At 38.6% G+C, this 22,805-nt stretch overlaps 3 protein-coding genes and 2 long non-coding RNA genes across 6 annotated transcripts; all 5 read left to right on the top strand.

Moving 5' to 3' along the window:
• Positions 1 to 2,984: 2,984 nt before the first annotated feature.
• LOC103448805 (uncharacterized) lies at positions 2,985 to 3,857 on the top strand. The gene has a single exon (XM_008388070.1). It carries the CDS (start codon positions 2,985 to 2,987, stop codon positions 3,855 to 3,857), a length of 873 nt encoding a protein of 290 aa, XP_008386292.1.
• A 952-nt stretch (positions 3,858 to 4,809) lies between these two features.
• On the top strand, positions 4,810 to 6,493 carry LOC139198344 (uncharacterized). Its single transcript, XR_011583763.1, has 3 exons — positions 4,810 to 5,143; positions 5,251 to 5,452; positions 6,054 to 6,493. It is a non-coding gene; the product is annotated as an uncharacterized lncRNA (long non-coding RNA).
• A 2,737-nt stretch (positions 6,494 to 9,230) lies between these two features.
• Positions 9,231 to 13,476, top strand: LOC139198108 (uncharacterized). Its single transcript, XM_070826370.1, has 7 exons — positions 9,231 to 9,357; positions 9,653 to 10,111; positions 10,561 to 10,756; positions 10,865 to 11,212; positions 11,593 to 11,639; positions 11,779 to 12,311; positions 13,081 to 13,476. The coding sequence occupies exons 1-7, from the start codon at positions 9,231 to 9,233 to the stop codon at positions 13,474 to 13,476; spliced, it is 2,106 nt and encodes a 701-aa protein (XP_070682471.1).
• Positions 13,477 to 15,804: 2,328 nt separating this feature from the next.
• LOC103423055 ((R)-mandelonitrile beta-glucosyltransferase-like) lies at positions 15,805 to 17,271 on the top strand. Its single transcript, XM_008361124.4, has 2 exons — positions 15,805 to 16,424; positions 16,865 to 17,271. Exons 1-2 carry the CDS (start codon positions 15,914 to 15,916, stop codon positions 17,254 to 17,256), a joined length of 903 nt encoding a protein of 300 aa, XP_008359346.3. The 5' UTR covers positions 15,805 to 15,913; the 3' UTR covers positions 17,257 to 17,271.
• A 3,673-nt stretch (positions 17,272 to 20,944) lies between these two features.
• LOC139198462 (uncharacterized) lies at positions 20,945 to 22,539 on the top strand. 2 transcript variants are annotated; one of them, XR_011583992.1, is made up of 6 exons: positions 20,945 to 21,235; positions 21,343 to 21,416; positions 21,500 to 21,597; positions 21,681 to 21,778; positions 21,862 to 21,959; positions 22,135 to 22,539. It is a non-coding gene; the product is annotated as an uncharacterized lncRNA (long non-coding RNA). The 2 variants fall into 2 exon arrangements; XR_011583993.1 differs by having other exon boundaries at positions 20,995 to 21,235; positions 21,362 to 21,416.
• Positions 22,540 to 22,805: the final 266 nt, after the last annotated feature.

Raw genomic sequence — 22,805 nt, 5'->3', positions numbered from 1 at the left:
TTGGAGAGTTTTAAACCCGAGACGGATGGGTGGAACCCCAACCAATATGCCTTTCTAAATTCATTAAAGCACCTAAATTATCTTCATCTCTTTGCCGCATTATATGTTAGTACACTCCTACGACATCAATATAACTAAAATTACTATTTTTGAAAATAACTGCTGCTCTTTGTACTAGATTTATTGAGCGGATTAATTACACTAACACCTCCTACGATTTATTGTGTTCACAAAAAACCTCTCATTTGCAATATTACACTAGCACTTCGTGATGTTCTAATTCACTTTCACATATCCTTTTAGGTCTGAATTCACCTTAAAATCTTTTCTTAAAGACAAATTTGCCCTCATTGTTAATTAATTTAAAAAATAAAAAAGCCCTAAAAGGACATACAATTAAAAATAAAAATATAAATTGATTGGATCAAGACTCTTCATATAGAACACATTAGTATCATACCGAATCAGCAAACAAACAAAATCAATGCATGCCAGCCTGTCAGAGTAATGGAAAATGTATATACTCTCGACTGCCGTCCCAAAGATTCTTAGCACCAACGAACGTCATGCTTCATTGGCGTGAATTGCCATATGTACGGTGCCTAATTTGTTGAATGTTTTTAGTTTATAAGTTTATGTAAGATGTCGAGATTCCCTGTCGCTCTATGATGTATCCTATAAAGTTGGTGTATCGTAAAAGACTTTTCTTCTCGGTCCAAATCTCATTTTCGTTAGATTTGTTATAAGTTGGTGTATCGTAAAAGACTTTTCTTCTCGGTCCAAATCTCATTTTCGTTAGATTTGTTATAGAGAGAGAAAGAGAGAGAGAGAGAGAGAGAATGGACTCAAATGGTTTGAAAGAGAAGCCACATGGAGTTTGCATACCATTCCCAGCTCAAGGTCACATAACCCCGATGCTCCAGTTAGCCAAACTCCTCAACTACAAAGGCTTTCACATAACCTTTGTCAACACAGCCCCACGAATCTTAAAAGCGCATGAGAGTTGTATGTTCCAAACTTAGAACATGACAATTTTCATGTATCTTTAAAATACGTAAGGCCTCTAAAATTAATATCAAATAAATATCAGAGTTTAATTGAAAACCATAACATTCAAACTCTTTCTTAAGCAACCTTTTTTTTTACAACAAAAGTCCCAAAAGTTTAGTTTACATAAGCCAAATGAGTGACGGGTTTAGACAAATATATACAGAAGCAAAGAGGATAAACACAGACAGTTTTCACTGAAACCATAAAATCAATATTTACATTTCAAAAGTTGATTTTCTAATTCGAAGTTTTTAGGTTGACAAGCTACAACCGCACACCTTAGTCCAACTCTTCCATTGTTTCTCGCACAGCACCTGAAAAATGTAGGGGTGAGCATCACATACAATCATTTGCCCCCCCTCGGGAGGACCCTAGCGAGGTTTGAAAATAGATATACCTTTGTACTATGTATAAAGGAAATAATTTGCACAACAAAATGCTTTGGCATGAGTTAAAATTTATTTCATGCTTATAATTAACTATAGTGGGATCCCTGCATTCCATTTGTCCTGACAACCGAACACGCGGCCAACTACCATACCTAAAATAAATTCTCAAGTAATAACAACACAAGGTAGGGTAGTGAGAGTGTCCACTGACAACCTATACCACATAGACACAAGTACCCTCCCCTTACGGTTAATGGTATGAATCCGTTTGTATAGGACCCTCTGGAGGTTTAGGGGATTGAAGCCCAGGGTAGTCACACAGCCCCCTTCACTCTTAGGTCGTCATTACAATTTAGAACGACATAAATCGCATGCTAGAAAAATCAAACTCTTTTCCCTAACATGCAGTTCTAACACAACAACAAAATTCAATGCATAGCTTGCACATATCCACATTTACATACATAATACGTACCGGAAACCACCAACCAGGGTGTGAGTCCCCTCACCTGATTTTCCAAGCTTCAGGTAATAACTCATTTCACAATTGTTCACTCCTATCTCTTGATCTTGCTTAAGCCAAGAAAGTACCTAATTTGAAAAGGAACATATCAATGCACAATTCACATGCACCAACATAAGCTAACATGTCTCAATTCCATTTGCACAGTGCACGTATATCCCCAAAATAACCAGATCCATATTTAATCACATGAATCGCAGTTTAATCGACCTTTCCATGAAACCCATTCAGGAGCCATATATCAAACGCCATCCAACAACCACTACACAATTGAATTCTATAACTCCAAATCAAGTAAAATTTTACCTCAATCTTCTTGAGTAATACTGTTCGACCAGCCTTGAGACTTCCAAAACTCTCAATTCAACCATATAGCACTTCAAACATGAATTTTTCAAAGTTATTAACATGAAATCCCCAACCAAAATATAATTTCGAATCTGCAAATAAGCTTTGAATTCTTACCTTCATCCGTAGTGCTCAACGTTGTGATCATAGAGGCGAAAACGGATTGTAGTTTTGATGTTTAGAACTTAACTTATGCAATTTTTTCTTTCTTCGACACCCAAAGAGAACCCATAGCTGTTTCTTCCCTTTTACCATTTTGGAAACAGGGCAACAAACACCAAAAGATGAAGGACCATCTTACAAACACGTGTTCTCCATTTATTTTTTTTACACACTCACTTTAACCCAAACAAACCTTTTCAAGCTCCAGAAAGCTAAATATGTATGTCTGGGGTTTTACAGACAAAAATGGTATCAGAGCATGGCTTATAACATGTTTTAATAAAAATAAAAAATAAAAATATTTGGTATTTCACAATTTTATTTTTTTGAGACATTTGTTTTCTTTCGATATACATTTTCTTGAGTCATGCATTTTGTTTCAGTTTATTGATTTTGTTGACAAGATGCCGCCACAACCTGAAGACAACCCTTGCACACAACAAAGTGCCTCTGAAGAGCATCATGTCGATTTACCCAACGTCTAGCCAAACCCATAAGCTAATGCACAACAAATGGCTGAGTTATTTCAAGCCTTTTTGGCTAGTCAACTAACAAACCAACGAAATGAGGAAGAAAAAGAAAGTGAGCGAGAAGCTACCTATCTTGATCGTTTCTTGAAATTGAAGCCTACGAAGTTTTGCGATACAGCTGATTTTGACAAGGTGGAGACATGGATCAAGAACATAAAAAAGAAGCTTGATATTTTGAAAGTGCCAGCTAAGAATCGAATTCAGTTAGCTACTCATGTAATGGAAGGTGAAGCCGACTCATGGTGGGATACTATCTGTGATCAAAATACAGATAAAGAAATGACTTGGGATGATTTCGAGCAACATTTTTATGATCGATACTTTCCGGTTGCTCTGAAACAAACAAGAATTAAAGAATTCTTTGAGCTGGAGCAAGGCAATATGACAGTGGCTGAATATGTCTCTAAGTATATAGAGTTGGGAAAATATGCTAAGGCTCTAGTAGCTGATGAAAATACGAAAGTAGTAAAATTTATGTTGGGCTTGAAAAATGGCATCAGAAGGTATATTATGGGTCAAGGCACAAAGACTTACAGGGAGATTGTAGATGCTGCTTATGCACTTGAGCAAGATCATCTCATCTTTTTGAAGAAGAAAGCCTCAGCTAGTGGATCTGTGGGAAACAAGGGTAAAAATAAAGCGAGAAAAGAATCTGAAATTTCAAGTGGCAGTGGAAGACCAAGCAAAAGGCCAGCTGGCCCCAAATGTTATTCTTGTGGTGAATTTGGGCATATCAGCCCAAAATGTCCCAAAAGAGAAGGCTCTGGTTCTGTAGTTGTTAATCGACCTCAAGTTCCCCAAGGAGCTAAAACGAAAATGGTTCAGCAACCACAACGCAATCAGCAAGCATCTTAGAAGACCAACCATGGTTACCAAGGTCAAGGAGCTCGAAATCGTGCACCTGTAAATGAAAGTGGCAGAGTGTATGCTTTGATTGAAGATGATGAAGCTACTGCAAATAACAAGATGGTGCTGAATGGTACGATTCTCTTCTCAAATACCAAAGCCAGAATATTGTTTGATATTGATGCATCACATTCATTTATATATGTATGGTTGGCTAGTTCTTTAGGGTTGAAATCTAAACCAGTGACGAAACCTTTGACCCTAAGTGTACCGTTGCTGGGGAAAATATCTATAAATCAAATATTTATGGGGTATAAGTTGGTGGTGAAAGATCAAGTTCTTACAGTATACTTGTACCATTTAGAAAAGATGAAGTATGAACTGAGTCTAGGAAGGGATTGGTTAAGAAAATACCAAGCCCAAATTGATTGTGGAAGGAGAAAAGTCATAATTGTAACCCCTGAAGGGAATGAAATCTCTCTAAGGGTGAATGAAAGTTGCACGACACCGAGTTTATTATTGAAGAATTGTTTCCAGAACAATAAGGTATTATTATGTTATCGTGTCTATTGAAGAGAATACTAATGAGTGGAGGATGATCCCTGTAGTTGATGAATTTCCTAAAGTGTTTCCAGAAGACTTACTAGGTTTTCCGCCACATCGAGAAGTGGAGTTCAGAATTGATTTGGTACCAGGAACTGAACCCATCTCTTTGCCAACATATAGGATGTCACCGATGGAATTGAAGGAACTTAAGGTGCAATTAGAAGAGTTACTTCATAAAGGATTTGTAAGATAAAGTACTTCACCTTGGGGAACACCGGTTCTATTTGTAAGGAAACAAGATGGGACCTTAAGGGTGCGTTTGGTACGTGGGACGAAACGGGAAGGAATGGGACAAGGTGTTCTGTCCCACGTTTGGTACGCCAAAAATGAGTGGAACGCGCTGTTCCACGGGACAGAAATTTGGTGTTTTTGCGTCCCACCTCCCTCCCCTGGAACGGGTTGTTCCACGTATGTGGAACATAAAAATTCCACTGTTTACCCTCTCTGTCTCTCCCCCAGCCTCCCTCTCCCGTAGCTTCGTTACCCTCCCTCTCTCTTGTAGCCTCCTCCTCCTCCTCCTCCTCCTCAAACCCAGCTGCATCTTTCTCTGCCACTGCCTTTTCCCGTGGCCTTCCCCTCATCCTTTCCCGTAGTAGCTGCATCTCCAGGTTTGATCTCGATCTTCTCCCTTAGCAGCTGCATCTCTAGGTTCGATCTCGATCTTCTTCAGGAGTCATTGCATCTTCCAGGTTCGATCTTGATCTCTATAGATCTTTAATTTTGCTTTTTTGATTGGGTTTTACCTTTTCGTTTTCTTGAATTTTCTGGGAAATGATTGTTATTTATCTGATAATAGCTCCAGTCTACAATTATACGAAAGGAAAATGGGTTGTGGACCATAAGAAGCTGCTGTATTCTGGGCATGGTTGTAAGCAATGCCTGTCAAGTATGTGGTCTTGCCGGATGACAAAGCGCACAGATTTTTCCTATGAGAAGGTTTCATGGCAGCCAAAAGATTGTCAAATGGAAGAATTTGAAGGCTATAAGTTCTTGAAAAGGTATTGAAATGTTAAAATTAAGCAGTTTCGATCAAGTGCAAGGTTTCATTTTATTACTATCTTGAATCTGGTGTGATGTGACCTTAGCCCCTTAGTTTGTATAAATCTGATCTATAATGGTTGTTTCTCTTATATATTGAATCCATTATGGGCTCAAGTTAACGAATTTCTCAAGTTATGATGTTTTGGTTAGTAGATCTCTTCATAGACCATTAGTCTTTCTGCACTTGATCTTGTTAAGGCTTGCAGCAGTTTCCAAATAATGGACACCTCATAAGCTACCTTGCATTTTAATTTCTCTTGTCCATTCATCTATTTGAAGAATTTAAGGTTTTTAAAGAATTATGGTGAATAAGCCAAGTTGGGAAATTGGGTTTTCTGTACGAGGCAGATGTTCTGAATTGGTCAAATAACAACTTTAATTTCTAATACAATCTGGCTTGCATGCATTTTTATTTCCAACTAGAGGCTTGACCATATTTGAGAAATCTTTTTAGCTCCATGTGGGCAATTTGTGTTTGTAAAATTGCTTGAATGAATTGAGAAATCTTGTGGAAGTTGTATGTTTAGTGAGCTTATATGCTTCAACTTGAACTTGTAGACTATACATTTATACAATGCTCGCGCTCAATGGGTACCTGTGTATTTCTGGGATTCCTTTTTTTCTGCTGTATCTCCCAATCAAGAGTACAATGGCTCCTTTTTTGAAGGCTATGTGAATCAACAGACCACAATACAATGGCTCATTTGGAGAATCGGTTTGAAAGGGAAATAGAAGCAGACTTTTATGATTGTGATTTGCGTAGTTTTTCTGTTTTATTATTACTTACCAATGCTCTTTGCTTTTCGTTTTATAGGTCTCCATGTATGTTGTTGCAACACATTAGTTCTGTTGGGATTGTAGGGATAAGTTAGTTGGTTAGTAGCTTATGAGTGAAGCAAAGAATACTTGTATAAATAACAAACACCTCTCTCTCTCTCTCTCTCCCTCTCTCTCTGTAATTCATTCATTGTTCAAGGAATACAATCTTTAGTCATTCACTTTCTTTCTCTAAATTCTCGACCATTGTTTTTTGTTTTGCTTCTTTTGCAATCTCCAAAAGCTAATCATGGTATTATTATGTGTTCAAATATGAACAAGTTCACAAAAAAAAAAAAATGTCTCGTCCCGTCCCACGCATAAACATTGTACCAAACAACAAACAGAACAGGGATAAGTTAGTCATTTAATCTTTTGGTTCCGTTCCGTCTAGCGCATACCAAACGCAGAATGGAACAACCGTCCCATTCTGTCCTTCGCGTACCAAACATAACATGGAACCTTGTTCCGTTCCGTCCTGTCCCGTCCCGTCCTGTCCCATTCTGTTCCCTCCCGTCCCATCTGCGTACCAAACGGTACCTAAGATTATGCACTGATTATCGAAGGTTGAATTTGGTGACAATAAAGAACAAGTATCCTTTGCCAAGGATTGACCAATTGTTTGATCAACTTGTTGGGGCACTGTACTTCTCAAGAATCGACTAAAGGTTTGGTTATCATCAGTTAAGGGTTCGAAAAGAAGATATTCCTAAAACAGCTTTCCACACTTGCTATGGTCTTTATGAATTTGTTGTTATGCCATTTGGATTGACAAATGCACCTGCTGCATTCATGGACCTCATGAATTGTCTATTTCGATCCTACATGGATAAGTTTGTGATTGTTTTTATCGATGACATTCTTGTGTATTCTAAGACTCGAGATGAAAATGACAATTCTCATGTATTTTAAAATACATAAGGCCTCTAAAATTAATATCAAATAAATACACAAAAGTCCCAAAACATTCAAACCCTTTCTCAAACAACCTTTTTTTTTACAACAAAAGTTTAGTTTACATAAGCCAAATGAGTGATAGGTTTAGACAAATATATACAGAAGAAAAGAGGATAAACACAGACAATTTTCATTGAAACCAGAAAATCAATATTTACATTTCAAAAGTTGATTTTCTGATTCGAAGCTTTTAGGTTGACAAGCTACAACCGCACACCTTAGTCCAACTCTTCCAGCACTAGAAATATGTAGGGGTGACCATCACATACGATCATTTGCCCCCTCTTGGGAGGCACCCTAGCTAGGTTTGAAAATAGATATACCATTGCACTACTTATAAAGAAAATAATTTGCACAACAAAATGCTTTGGCATGAGTTAAAATTTATTTCATGCTTATAATTAACTATAGTGGGATCCTTGCATTCCATTTGTCATGACAACCGAACACGCGGCCAACTACCATACCTAATATAAATTCTCAAGTAATAACAACACAAGGTAGGGTAGTGAGAGTGTCCACTTACAACTTATATCACATAGACACAAGTACCCTCCCCTTACAGTTAATGGTACGAGTGTGTTTGTAGCTTAGGGGATCGAAGCCCAGGGTAGTCACACATCCCATTTCGCTCTCAGGTCATCATTACAATTTAGAACTACATAAATCGCATGATAGAAAAATCAAACTGTTTTCCCTAACATGCAGTTCTAACATAACAACAAAATTCAATGCATAGCTTGCACACATCCACATTTACATACATAATACATACCGAAAACCACTAACCAGGGTGTGAGTCCCCCTACCTGATTTTCCAAGCTTCAGGTAATAACTCATTTCACAATTGTTCACTCTTATCTCTTGATCTTGCTTAAGCCAAGAAAGTACATAATTCAAAAAACAACATATCAATACACAATTCACATGCACCAACATAAGCTAACATGTCTCAATTCCATTTGCACAGTGCATGTATATCCCCAAAATAACCAGATCCATATTTAATCACATGAATCGTAGTTTAATCTTCCTTTCCATGAAACCCATTCAGGAGCCATATATCAAACGCCATCCAAAAACTACTACACAATTGAATTCTATAACTCCAAATCAAGTAAAATTTTACCTCAATCCTCTTCGGTAATACTGTTTGACCAGCCTTGAGACTTCCAAAACTCTCAATTCAACCATATAGCACTTCAAACATGAATTTTTCAAAGTTATTAACATGAAATCCCCAACCAAAATATAATTTCGAATCTGCAAATAAGCTTTGAATTCTTACCTTCATCCGTAATGCTCGACGTTGTGATCATAGAGGCGAAAATGGACTGTAGTTTTGATGTTTAGAACTTAACTTATGCATTTTTTTTCTTTCTTCGACACCCAAAGAGAACCCATAGCTGTTTCTTCCCTTTTACCCATTTTGGAAATAGTGCAACGAACACCAAAAGATGAAGGACCATCTTACAAACACGTGTTCTCCATTTTTTTTTTACACACTCATTTTAACCCAAACAAACCTTTTCAAGCTCCAGAAAGCTAAATATGTATTTCTGGGGTTTTACAAACAAAAATGGTATCAGAGCATGGCTTATAACATGTTTTAATAAAAATAAAAAATAAAAATATTTGGTATTTCACAATTTTATTTTTTTGAGACATTTGTTTTCTTTCAATATACATTTTCTTGAGTCATGCATTTTGTTTCAGTTTATTGATTTTGTTGACAAGATGCCGCCACAACCTGAAGACAACCCTTGCACACAACAAAGTGCCCCTGAAGAGCATCATGTCGATTTACCCAACGTGTAGCCAAACCCACAAGTTAATGCACAACAAATGGCTGAGTTATTTCAAGCCTTTTTGGCTAGTCAACTAACAAACCAACCAAATGAGGAAGAAAAAGAAAGTGAGTGAGAAGCTACCTATCTCGATCGTTTCTTGAAATTGAAGCCTATGAAGTTTTGCGGTACACCTGATTTTGACAAGGCGGAGACATGGATCAAGAACATAAAAAAGAAGCTTGATATTTTGAAAGTGCCAGCTAAGAATCGAATTCAGTTAGCTACTCATGTAATGGAAGGTGAAGCCGGCTCATGGTGGGATACTGTTTGTGATCAAAATACAGATAAAGAAATGACTTGGGGATGATTTCGAGCAACATTTTTATGATCGATACTTTTCGGTTGCTCTGAAACAAACAACAATTAAAGAATTCTTTGAGCTAGAGCAAGGCAATATGACAGTGGCTGAATATGTCTCTAAGTATACAGAGTTGGGAAAATATGCTAAGGCTCTAGTAGCTGATGAAAATACGAAAGCAGTAAAATTTATGTTGTGCTTGAAAGATGGCATCAGAAGGTATATTGTGGGTTAAGGCACAAAGACTTATAGGGAGATTGTAGATGCTGCTTATGCACTTGAGCAAGATCATTTCTGCTTTTTGAAGAAGAAAGCCTCAGTTGGTGGATCTGTGGGAAACAAGGGTAAAAAGAAGGTGAGAAAAGAATCTGAAAGTTCAAGTGGCAGTGGTAGACCAAGCAAAAGGCCAGCTGGCCTCGAATGTTATTCTTGTTGTGAATTTGGGCATATCAGCCCAAAATGTCCCAAAAGAGAAGGCTCTGGTTTAGTAGTTGTTAATCAACCTCAAGTTCAGCAAGGAGCTAAAACGGAAACAGTTCAGCAACCACAACCTAATCAGCAGGCATCTCAGAAGACTAACCAAGGGAACCAAGGTCGAGGAGCTCGAAATCGTGCACCTGTAAAAGAAAGTGGCAAAGTGTATGCTTTGACTGAAGATGATGAAGTTACCGCAAATAACAAGATGGTGCTGAATGGTACGATTATCTTCTGAAATACCGAGGCCAGAATATTGTTTGATACTGGTGCATCACATTCATTTACATATGTATGGTTGGCTAGTTCTTTAGGGTTGAAATCTGAACCAGTGACGAAACCTTTGACCCTAATTGTACTGTTGTTGGGAAAATATCTATAAATTAAATCTTTCGGGGGTGTAAGTTGATGGTGAAAGATCAAGTTCTTACAGCAGACTTGTACCCTTTAGAAAAGATGAAGTATGAACTAATTCTAGGAAGGGATTGGTTAAGAAAATACCAAGCCTAAATTGATTGTGGAAGGAGAAAAGTCAGAATTGTGACCCCTAAAAGGAAGGAAATCTCTCTAGGGGTGAATGAAACATGCACGACACCAAGTTTATTATTGATGAATTGTTTCAAGAACAATAAAGTATTATTATGTTATGCACTTATCGTGTCTACTAAAGAGAAAACCAATAAGTGGAGGATGATCCCTATAGTAGATGAATTTCCTGAAGTGTTTCCAGAAGACTTACTAAGTGTTTCGCCATATCGAGAAGTGGAGTTTATAATTGATTTGGTACCAGGAACTGAACCCATATCTAAGCCAGCATATAAGATGTCACCGATGGAATTGAAGGAACTTAAGATGCAATTAGAAGAGTTAGTTCAGAAATGATTTGTAAGAGAAAGTACTTCAACTTGGGGAGTACCGGTTCTATTTGTAAGGAAACAAGATGGGACCTTGAGATTATGCGTTGATTATCGTAGGTTGAATTTGGTGACAATAAAGAACAAGTATCCTTTGCCAAAGATTGACGAATTGTTTGATCAACTTGTTGGGGCACGGTACTTCTCAAAGATGGACTTAAGGTCTGGTTATCATAAGTTAAGGGTTCAAGAAGAAGATATTCCTAAAACAGCTTTCCGCACTCGCTATGGTCTTTATGAATTCGTTGTTATACTGTTTGGATTGACGAACGCACTTACTGCATTCATGGACCTTATGAATCGTCTGTTTCAACCTTACTTGGATAAGTTTGTGATTGTTTTCATCAACGACATTCTTGTGTATTCTAAGATTCGAGATGAACATGAGACTCATTTGCGGATAGTTCTGTAAACTTTACTAGATAACCAACTCTATGCAAAGAAGTCAAAGTGTGCTTTTTGGTTAAGTGAAGTGCATTTTCTTGGGCATGTAATTTTTGGAGAAGGAGTTTATGTTGATCCAAGTAAAATAGAAGCGGTGTTGAATTGGGAAAAACCTAAAAATGTCTTTGAGATTCGAAGTTTTCTTAGGTTAGCCGGATATTATTGAAGGTTTGTAAAGGACTTCTCCAAGATTGCAACTCCATTGACTTGTTTGATGAAAAAATGGGTAAAGTTTGCATGAAGTGAAGATTGTGAATCTGCATTCAAAGAACTTAAGACAAGGTTAACTACTACTCCAATACTGGTGTTGCCAAATAGTAATGATCCGTATGAAATATTCACAGATGCGTCGGGAAAAGGATTAGGAGCTATGCTGATGCAAAATGGAAGGGTAGTTGCTTATGCTTCGAGATAGTTGAAAACACATGAGAAGCATTATCCTACTCATGATCTAGAGTTAGCTGCTATAGTTCATGCATTAAAGAATTGGCGATGTTATTTATACGGTAGTAAATTTTATGTTTATTTAGATCACAAAAGCCTCAAATACTTGTTTACTCAACGTGACATGAACTTAAGGCAAAGGCGATGGTTGGAGTATATAAAAGATTATGACTTCGAATTGTTGTATCATCCTAGAAAGGCCAATGTAGTGGCTGATGCGTTGAGTAGGAAAACAAGAAGTACATTGTCAAGTTTAATGTTGGCTGAAAATGACATGTTTGGAACTATTGAAGCATATGACATTGAGGTTTTGGGGGAAAGTGTTTTGACTAATCTTCAATTGGTGCCTCAATTAGAACAAGAACTGATTGCTAAACAGAAGGATGATCTAGAAATAGAGTTGTTAAAGCAAAAGATAATATCCAGAAAAGTATCAGAAGAGTGGAAAGTTTATGAAGATGGTGGCCTAAGATATAAAGAAAGAATGGTTGTGCCTAAAGATAAGAGAGTAAGAGAACGAGTACTGAAGGAAGCTCACAATACTCAATTTGCAATGCATCCAGGAAGCAATAAGATGTACCGAGATTTGAAGATAAGTTACTGGTGGAAAAGGGATAAAGTGAGAGGTAGCCAATTATGTTAATAAATGCTCAATATGCCAACAAGTGAAGATTGAACACCAAAAACCATCTGGTATGCTACAACAATTGGCTATTCCAAAATGAAAGTGGGAGAGCATTACGATGGACTTTATTACTGATCTACTGAGCTCAAATAAAGGGTATAATGAAGTTTGGGTGGTTGTGGATCGACTTACGAAGAGTGCTTATTTCTTGCCTATGAGGATGAATTCGCCTATTGATTATTTTGCTAAGCTCTACATTGAGTGGATTATTCGATTGCATGGAATCCCTAAAACAATAGTTTCTGATTGAGACCCTCGATTTACTTCACGTCTTTGGGAAAAGTTACAAGAGGAACTGGGTACAGTACTCAATTTGAGCACGGCATACCATCCATTAACTGATGGATAGTCAGAACGGGTCATCCAAATTCTGGAAGATATGTTGAGAGCTTATATTTTGGATTTTGGAGGAAAATGGAGTGTACATCTTCCACTTGCTGAATTTTTCTACAATAACAATTACCAAAGTAGTATTGGTATGGCACCCTACGAGGCTCTATATGGAAGACCTCGTCGATCACCGATTTTTTGGGTTGATACAGAAGATCGAATAGTTTTGGGTCCATAGATCATAAAGGAAACAACTAAGAAGGTTAAGCTTATTCATGATCGACTCAAGACTGCACATAGTAGGCAGAAGTCTTATGCAGATAGGAGAAGAAGACCATTAGAATTTCATTATGGTGATTTTGTATTTTTGAAGGTGAGCCCTCGAAAAGGGATTCATAGATTTGGAATGATAGGAAAATTGGCACCTAGATATGTTGGCCCCTTCAAGATAATTGGAAGAGTAGGGAATGCTGCTTATAAATTGGAGCTGCCACCTCAACTTGGTCATATTCATAATGTATTTCATGTCTCCCAATTGAAGAAAAGTGCTCCAGAAATTCAGCATATTAAGCCCTGGGTGGACTTGCCGTTGGAGCCAAACGGAACATATATTGAAGGTCCAATTTGTATTCTTGATCGAGAAATAAAGAAGCTCCGAAATCGAACTGTACCACTTGTCAAAGTAAAATGGCAGAATCACAGAGTTGAAGAACCTACATGGGAGTTAGAATCAGAAATGAAGCATAAGTATTCCCACTTGTTCGAATGACTCTGCAAATTTTGAGGACGAAATTTATTTTAAGGTGGGTGGAATGTAAAACCCCAGACATACATATTTAGTTTTCTGGAGCTTGAAAAGGTTTGTTTGGGATAAAGTGAGTATGTAAAAAAAAGAAAAAAAGAAACGGAGAACACGTGTTTGTAAGATGGTCCTTCATCTTTTGGTGTTCAATGCATTGTTTCCAAAATGGGTAAAAGGGAAGAAACAGCTATGGGTTCTCTTTCGGTGTCAAAGAAAGAAAAAAATGCATAAGTTAAGTTCTAGACATCAAAACTACAGTCTGTTTTCGCCTCTATGATCAGAACATCGAGCACTACGGATGAAGGTAAGAATTCAAAGCTTATTTGCAGATTCGAAATTATATTTTGGTTGGGGATTTCATGTTAATAACTTTGAAAAATTCATGTTTGAAGTGCTATATGGTTGAATTGAGAGTTTTGGAAGTCTCAAGGCTGGTCAAACAGTATTACCGAGGAGGATTGAGGTAAAATTTTACTTGATTTGGAGTTATAGAATTCAATTGTGTGGTAGTTTTTGGATGGCGTTTGATATATGGCTCCTGAATGGGTTTCATGGAAAGGAAGATTAAACTACGATTCATGTGATTAAATATGGATCTGGTTATTTTGGGGATATACATGCACTGTGCAAATGGAATTGAGACATGTTAGCTTATGTTGGTGCATGTGAATTGTGTATTGATATGTTGTTTTTTGAATTATGTACTTTCTTGGCTTAAGCAAGATCAAGAGATAAGAGTGAACAATTGTGAAATGAGTTATTACCTGAAGCTTGGAAAATCAGGTAGGGGGACTCACATACAATCATTTGCCCTTCTATGACTCCACTTGCACTTGTTCTCTCTTCCAAAAAAAAAAAAATAATAATAATATTGGCATTCCCCCTTCAAGGATGAGTTTATTTCCTCCTTGCATATATTCATCATAGAAATTTCATAATCAGAACTGTTCAATTTCTTAATGCTTAGTATACAAATTTAATCTTCCGAGTTCTTTCCTTATTTTGTGGATTCTTTTGCTTTTAAAAATTATTTGTTTTAAGGATAAGATCATACCAACTCAGAGGATCTATCAAAACTCTAAAGTTAAATGAGTTTAGGTAAGAGTAGTGCTAGGACATGTGAGCTCTTGAAAAGTACTCTTGTAGCATGCCTTCTCCTTTTTGTTTGAGGGATGATGATTCTCCACTGAGCCGTATGGTGAATGATACTAAATCTTGGCTATGTTCACTCGATGACTCGAGTGTTTGTCATGTTCATCGATCTACAAATATGGCAGCTCATAAACTAGCTAAACTGGCTTTATATTGTAACTCTTTTGGTCTGAGGAACTCCCATACTTTAATTGAAGATGTTCTACTTGAAGATTGTAAAAGTTTTGATATTGAATAAAATGATACCGTTTTTCTTGACAAAAAAATATCTTAAAGAGAGGTATTAATAGGCGATTTTATAAAAAGCACTTGTCCGTATTCTTCTTCTTAAACCTGTTTAAATTTATTATATTTAATTTAAGCACTTCAATAACAAACACTCCCAAACGTGGCAAGGAGAAAATTTTTATTGTGACCAGAACACGAGTGGTATACCACGTATTTTCATATAAGTTGTGGGAAATTGTATTTTTTAAGTTATTAACTTTTTAACACACATATCTCACCATTTGTATAGTGATGTGTTGTACCGGCCCGTGTTCTAGTCACATTGAAAAATCTCTCCGTGCCAAGGACTTACAGTTGGAGAGATTTTTCAATGTGATTGGAACACTGGGTGGTACACCACATGTCACTATACAAATGGTACGATATATGTGTTAAAAGATAATAACTTAAAAAATAAAAAATTTCACCACTTATATAACAACACGTGGTGCACCATCCATTTTTCGATGACAATAGAAACTGAAGGTCATGGCTTTAACTTGGCATCTTCATTAGTGATATCGAACGAAAGAATTTATAATCTAGGCATGAAACATGGGCAGCATTTTTCTTCTGAAACTTTCTGGTCATATGGCGATTGCATATGCAGCCAGCCACACATTTCACATATCCTCATGTCCTGGGGCATGCGGGGCAATTATATTCGTTTAATATTTGCTAGCCAAAAGTCCAGTGCCACACAGTTCGTTTATTGTTTAAATATTCACAATATCATATAATTGGTCTGTGCAATGGTTAAGATATACAATAATTGACATTGAAATGGGAGGCACTGATATTATCGCAGGACACAAGCACCAAAATATGAGTCGTCATGGACACATGGGAAGAGTAGGAAGACCGTTAGAAATTATAAATGACATCCAAAGCAACGCTCTTTAGTTGAACCTCTACCACTATAAATTTTCAGGTACGTATTTCCACATAGCTTTGTGTTTGATATTCCAGAGAGACACAGAGAAATATGGCTTCAATTTCCTTGAGACAGAAGCCACATGCAGTTCTTGTACCATTCCCGTCGCAAGGACACATAAACCCACTGATGCAATTAGCCAAAGTCCTCCACTACAAAGGGTTTCACATAACATTTGTGCACACAGAGTACAACTACAGACGCCTCCTTAAATCCCGGGGTTCCAACTCTCTTGACGGCCTCCCCACCTTCCGATTTGTGACCATTCCCGATGGCCTCCCTGCAACTGATGCCAATGCCACCCAAGACATACCACTCTTATGTGATTCCACTAGCAAACACTGCTTGCCTCACTTTAGAAACCTTTTGAAGAAGCTCAGTTCTTCGCCCGATTCGCCTCCCATCACATGCATAATTTGTGATGGTGTCATGAGCTTCACTCTTGATGCAGCCCAGGAATTGGGGCTTCCTGCAGTTTTTTTCTGGACACCAAGTGCTTGTGGCTTCATGGGCTACGTTCAGTTTCACCGTCTCATCGAAAAGGGTCTCACTCCATTTAAAGGTATATATTAATAAAATTTGTTGAGCAAGTAATTAAGTTGGAGATAATATCAATGTGGATTATATAGTAATGGGCTACTGCACCATCTCTGAAACACTGATAAAATTCATACTGAAAAACCCAACTAGTTTATTTCTTTCCGAGTCCTTTTCTATTGATACTTGATTAAATGTGTTGCCAACTTTCTTATATGTATATATATATACACGGAGCTTAAGGGGAGGGATCCCCATTTTTTTTGAAAAAATGGGGACACGCTCCCCACCGTTAGATTGACTTTAATGAAATTGTGTGGTTGAGATTAAAACACAGGCCATAGAATCTCAACCACAGGATTTCATTTAATTCAAATCCAACGGTGGGGAGCGTGTCCCCATTTTTTTGAAAAAATGGGGATCCCTCCCCTTAAGCAATTCCTATATATATATATATATTTGCAGATGAAAGTTATTTTACAAACGGGCATTTAGATATAGTGATCGATTGGATACCGGGCATGAAAGATATCCGTTTGAAGGACTTGCCAACCTTCTTGAGAACAGCAGACCCAAATGACATCATGCTCAACTTTCTGGTGGCTGAAACGGAGCGAACTAAAAAAGCTTCTGCTGTCATCTTGAACACTTTCCATGACTTGGAAGATGAAGTTGTAGATGCACTTTCGACTCTGTTGCCGCCTATTTACTCCATTGGACCCCTAAATCTACAACTCAAACAAATCCCAGCGGATAACGAGTTGAATTCGATAGAATCGAACCTATGGATAGAGGAACCAGAGTGTCTTGAATGGCTTGACTCGAAGGCACCCAATTCTGTTATTTATGTCTGTTGATGCACAAAATCAGCGAAGACTTTGGTACAACAGAAAGTGTCAGGTTTTATGACCTTCGCTTGGTTGCTTCGGTCACTAGTGAGGATAAGTACGTAAATGAATAGAGACAGAGAAGCAAACACAGGATGTACGTGGTTCACCCAGATTGGCTACGTCCACGGAGTAGAGGAGTTCTTATTAGTAGTGAAGGGCTTACACAAGTACAAAGGATCAAGCTCTCAATTTAGTGAGTTCTTGTGAATGATTTAACACAAATGACATTAGGCAATATTGTGGGGGAATGACCCCTATTTATAGAAAAACTTGTAGCTTTGTCACATTGACATGTGTCATGTTATGATTGGTTCTTGATGTCGACACGTGCTGCGCTCTGATTGGCTTCTAATCTTGACACGTGTCGAGTAGTGATTGGCCTCCTGGTCGGAGGGGAACTCTTCTGGGTCCTTGACAGTATAGCGTTGGCCGGTGCTCGGTAGTTTCGGGATTGGTGAAGTATGGTACAAACAGTGCTCCCCTAAGTTCCCGAGTGAGGAAAACTCCTCGGTTGGGGACTTGCAAGATCCAATCCCTTGAGTAATCACGAAACTTCTAAGTACCGAAGTGTGGTCTGATCTTCATCTGCCCTTCTCTGGAAGTACCTTTCCTCCATCCGGGAATGGTGTATTTAGCTGATGTTGACGCACAAGGTAATGTATCAATTTCACTTGAAGCTTAGTTGTAGTTTCGGGCTTAGTCAAGTGTGATACAAACCCTATAGTAGGAGTCCCCCAAGTCGCCGAGCTAGGAGATCTGCCGAAAGAGGTGACAGACAAGGTAAGCAGTCAAACTTCCAAGTAAGCAACCCAGGATCAGAGGTTTGACTTCGGCTTCCGGTTGATTGTTCTCCTTCTCCTTGTCTCTCATTCAACTGCCAGGATAAGGAGAAGCAAATGGATAAGAGATGATATGAGATACTTTTGCTTTTGAAGAAGTAACTTTCCACAGGCTTATTCTTGAACTGTGCTGGAGGGTTTTCTGGTGCCCTTCAGAGTATAAGGCCGACTCAAAAATTTGAGGGTCAAAACAAGTCCATCAAATCTAGAGTACGTTCGACCTTGATGATATGGGATACTTTTGCTGTTGACGGAATAATGAATGTGGTATGGAAAGGTGTCGTGCTGTAGTGATCTGTTTCAGCTCACCGTTGAACCTTCTGCTTCAATCTTTTGCATGGCAGAAGTGGTGTGCAACCTTTGCATTTAAATGGTCCTTCAGAACATTCCTTCATAGTGACTCATCCACGCTTGGCAGCTTCAGTGTAAAGAGCCAATATCTGATCAACTGTCATGAGGTATTTGCCGGTGGAATTCGTGACCTTGACAGCAGTTGAGGATGAGTACTCGAGAGCAATGCTAAGTAAGCAACCAGGCAAAGGCTCCAGGCAGTCAGTTCCAAATTGGAGGTTTGATTTCAGGTTCCGACTGACTGCTCTCTTTCTCCTTGTCCTGCAGGTGTGGACAAGGACAAAGACAAAGATAGGGAGAAAGCATGATATGGGATACTCTTGCTTTCGACCCTGATGATATGAGATACTCTTGTTCTTGGTGTGGCTTATTTGCTGAGGTATTATCGGGGGGAAATAAAGCTGAGTATTTCGAGAGGTTATGTTGAGGGTGCCTTTTCGAATGCGAGAAAGGGTTGAGCATTTTTGCAGGTTTGCCTGTCCGTTGAGGAGGGAGGTCAATGTATATAGGGATTTCCCAATAACAAGTAGTAATGATATTCCTTTACCCTTCTTGGTCACAGCAATGTAGTGGGAGCTGCCAGCTTCACGTGTTTTAATTTTGTCAGAGCACTTTGAAAAAGTGGTATGTGGTATCTGGAAAGCTGATGTTACGTGTGAAGATTACAGACAAGCTTTATCTAAGGAAATCTGGCTCTCGAAGTTCTGAGAGTTGTGCCTCTTCGGTTTTCGAACAAGCAATCCCGTCGAGGATCTGAATCTCGAGATTCGGAAAGCGGTGCTACTCCGGTTTTTGAGAAAGTAATTATGTTGGGAGTCTTTTCTCGAATGTGAGTAAAGGTTGGACGTTCTTGCCAACCTGTCTTGCCGCAAAACACGGAGGTCGACACACATAGGGACTTTCCAGTTGTCATGCAGTGGTGCTGTTCCTTTACCCTTATGGGTAATAGTAGGGTAGCTGGAACTTCGAAATTCTCGTGCCTAAACTTTGTCAGAGATCTTTGATAAAGTTATATGTGGTACCCGAGGAGTTGATGGTGCATATGGAGAGCGGTGATTGAACAGTAAGATTCACGTGCTTTCTACTTCACCAGAAATCTTCGACAGATTGCCCGTAATTTCCGCAAAGCTGAGTGTGCATGTGACAGGTGCTGACGAGGCTGAAAAAGCAGGTGCTTCTTCGATTTCTGAGATCGGCCCTCGTGGTCTCTGAGCAGCCCAGCTTTTGAGAAAGCAAACGCCTCTTCGATTTCTGAAGCTCCGTCGAGTGCAGATTTTTATAGAGGCTGGCATTAAGTTCCACAGCACACTTGAATCTCTACCAGTAGAAGCTCATTTCTTGCACTTCTAAGATCTTGATTTGTCTGACCTCTTCCCTCTTCAACACATTTGAAAATGTCTGGACCCTCCGACCGTCGTTTTGACCTGAACCTTGGAGAAGAGACAGCCACGCCTTCTCCAGACAACATATGGCGCCCATCCTTCATATCCCTTACTGGTCCTCTTACCGTTGGGGATTCTGTGATGAAGAATGATATGACCGCTGCAGTGGTGGCCAGGAACCTTCTCACTCCCAAAGATAACAGACTACTTTCCAAACGGTCTGATGAGTTGGCTGTTAAGGACTCTCTGGCTCTTAGTGTTCAGTGTGCAGGTTCTGTGTCTAATATGGCCCAACGCCTATTTGCTAGAACCCGCCAAGTTGAATCATTGGCTGCTGAAGTGATGAGTCTCAAACAGGAGATTAGAGGGCTCAAGCATGAGAATAAGCAGTTGCACCGGCTCGCCCATGACTATGCTACAAACATGAAGAGGAAGCTTGACCAGATGAAGGAATCTGATGGTAAGGTTTTACTTGATCATCAGCGGTTTGTGGGTTTGTTCCAAAGGCATTTATTGCCTTCGTCCTCTGGGGCTGTACCTGGTAATGAAGCTTCAAATGATGAAACTCCAATGCCTCATCCTTCTGGGGTTTTGTCAAGTACTGAGGCTCCGGATAACCACCCTCCGGTGCTTTCTCTTTCTGGGGCTCTACCGACTGCTGAGACTTCCCCTAAGCAACCTTTGTGAAGGCTCCCTTTTGTTTGTTTATTTTGACTCATGTATATGTACATATTTGTGGCTTATCGAAAATATTAATAAATAAGCTTTGCTTCATTTTAATATATTGTGTTAAATACACCAAAGCCTTCTTCATAAAGTTCTTTGAATTTTTGCTTTTGTTTAAACCTGTATTGTTGAAGCTTTGTGAGTGAAGCATGTAGTTTGAGGTAGTGTTCCCTTAATTTCCCGAGTGAGGAAAACTTCTCGGTTGGAGACTTGAAAAATCCAAGTCACTGAGTGGTTGTGAGACTGCCGAGTATCATATGGTGGGAGTCCCCCAAGTCTTCAGGCGAAGAGAGTTGCCGAATGAGGTGTCTCGCTTGTTACTAATTTGTCAAAGTAACGAATCCTTGTTTCGATGTCACACATTCGCATATGCCTTATCTAAAAATATTTCCAACTTTTGTGTGTTTGATGCTGCATGCTATTGACTAGACAAGATTAAGTGCAATTAGTAGCTTTTCTCTCTTTTTCATCTTTTCTTTGGTGGAATTGCTTTTCGTTTCCACTAATCAGCCTGAGTGGATGCAAGATAACACCATTCTCTATAGCTCAGATCGCAAAGTCGTCTTCATGAAAGTTGTTCCTTATCTTGTGAACTACAACATCTCCAAATTTGAGATCCATCGGAGTAGTACAACTCCAGAAATTCAGGTATGATGAGTAACTGTTCATCAATTTTCTGTTAACCCGTCAGACTTGTTGTGAGCTTCTAAACTCCATTTTTTCTTGTTCATCTCAACATACTTTCTTCATCGAAGTTGTTCCTCACCTTGTCAGCTACAACATATCCAAATTTGAGATCCATCGGAGCAGTACAAATCCAGAAATTCAGGTATGATGAGTGACTGTTCATCATTTTTCTGTCAACCTGTCAGACTTGTTGTGAGCTTCGAAACTCCATTTTCTCTTGCTCAGATCAACATACTTTCTTCATCGAAGTTGTTCCTTAACTTGTGAACTACAACATATCCAAAATTGAGATCCCTCGGAGCTGTATAACTCAAGAAATGCAGGTATGATGAATGACTGGTTATGATTTTTCTGTCAACCCGTCAGATTTGTTGTGAGCTTTGAAACTCTATTTTCTCTTGCTCAGATCAGCATGCTTTCTTCATTGAAGTTGTTCCTCAGCTTGTGAACTACAACATATCCAAATTTGAGATCCCTCGGAGCTGTATAACTCAAGAAATTCAGGTATGATGAATGACTGGTTATGATTTTTCTGTCAACCCGTCAGATTTGTTGTGAGCTTTGAAACTCTATTTTCTCTTGCTCAGATCAGCATGCTTTCTTCATTGAAGTTGTTCCTCAGCTTGTGAACTACAACATATCCAAATTTGAGATCCCTCGGAGCTGTATAACTCAAGAAATTCAGGTATGATGAATGACTGGTTATTATTTTTCTGTCAACCCGTCAGATTTGTTGTGAGCTTCGAAACTCCATTTTCTATTGTTCAGATCAGCTTGCTTTCTTCATTGAAGTTGTTCCTCATCGTCTCTTTCATAACATATCAAAAATTCAGAATGAACTAATGGTTAAATATTTCCAGATCTTCGAAACATCACAGCAGCTTCGAAATCTGCAAGAATCCGACTGTCATGTTTGGAGCTTCAACACTTTAATTTCCGTCGCTCAAACAGAAATGGTTCCTTCTTGAAAGTTGTTCATATGCTCAAAAACTATAGGGTGTCCAAAATTCAGCTCCATTGGAGAAGAGCAGAGGTTGCAGAAATTTGATAGATGAAAGGAGGCGGAAGAGGGAGAGAGAGAAAAAGTCTCTTGGGTTGGATTTCTATTTTGGGGCAGATTCCAAGTTTTGTAGCACCTTCATTATTGATGAATTGCTTGTACTTTTGTCCATTATGAAACTTGGGACTTTGGCTTGTTGTTGGATCTATTATAATATGTTTGGGAACATATATAAGTGAATAAATAAGAAGGAAAATTTTGGGCCCTTGTGGGTGTAAAACAAAAAATGTTTATGTTTACCCAAGTGTTTTTGTACAAGTTCAAGGGCATCTTGGGTTTTGTGAACAAAATTTGTTTATTTGGAGCAAGGTTTTGTGTTGAAGCTTTGTAGGTGAAGCTTTTTTAGGTGAAGCTTTGTAGGTGAAGCTTTTTTAAGTGAAGCTTTTCGGGTGAAGTTTTTTTGGGTGAAGCTTTTTAGGTGAAGCTTTGTGGGTAAAGCTTTTTTAGGTGAAGCTGTTTGGGTGAAGCTTT

This window comes from Malus domestica, chromosome 08 (genome assembly GCF_042453785.1).
Source record: "Malus domestica chromosome 08, GDT2T_hap1".
Lineage (NCBI taxonomy): Eukaryota > Viridiplantae > Streptophyta > Magnoliopsida > Rosales > Rosaceae > Malus > Malus domestica.
The sequence above is the reverse complement of the archived record's forward strand: the minus strand, read 5'-3'. Positions and strand labels throughout refer to the sequence as shown.

Coding starts and splice junctions, on each gene's coding strand:
- LOC103448805 (XM_008388070.1), top strand. CDS start 2,985: ATGGCTGAGTTATTTCAAGCCTTTTTGGCTAGTCAACTAACAAACCAA.
- LOC139198108 (XM_070826370.1), top strand. CDS start 9,231: ATGAAGTTTTGCGGTACACCTGATTTTGACAAGGCGGAGACATGGATC. Junction 9,358..9,652: donor AGCTACTCATGTAATGGAAG/GTGAAGCCGGCT, acceptor TTGTGGGTTAAG/GCACAAAGACTTATAGGGAG. Junction 11,213..11,592: donor ACTCATTTGCGGATAGTTCT/GTAAACTTTACT, acceptor AAATATTCACAG/ATGCGTCGGGAAAAGGATTA.
- LOC103423055 (XM_008361124.4), top strand. CDS start 15,914: ATGGCTTCAATTTCCTTGAGACAGAAGCCACATGCAGTTCTTGTACCA. Junction 16,425..16,864: donor GGGTCTCACTCCATTTAAAG/GTATATATTAAT, acceptor ATATATTTGCAG/ATGAAAGTTATTTTACAAAC.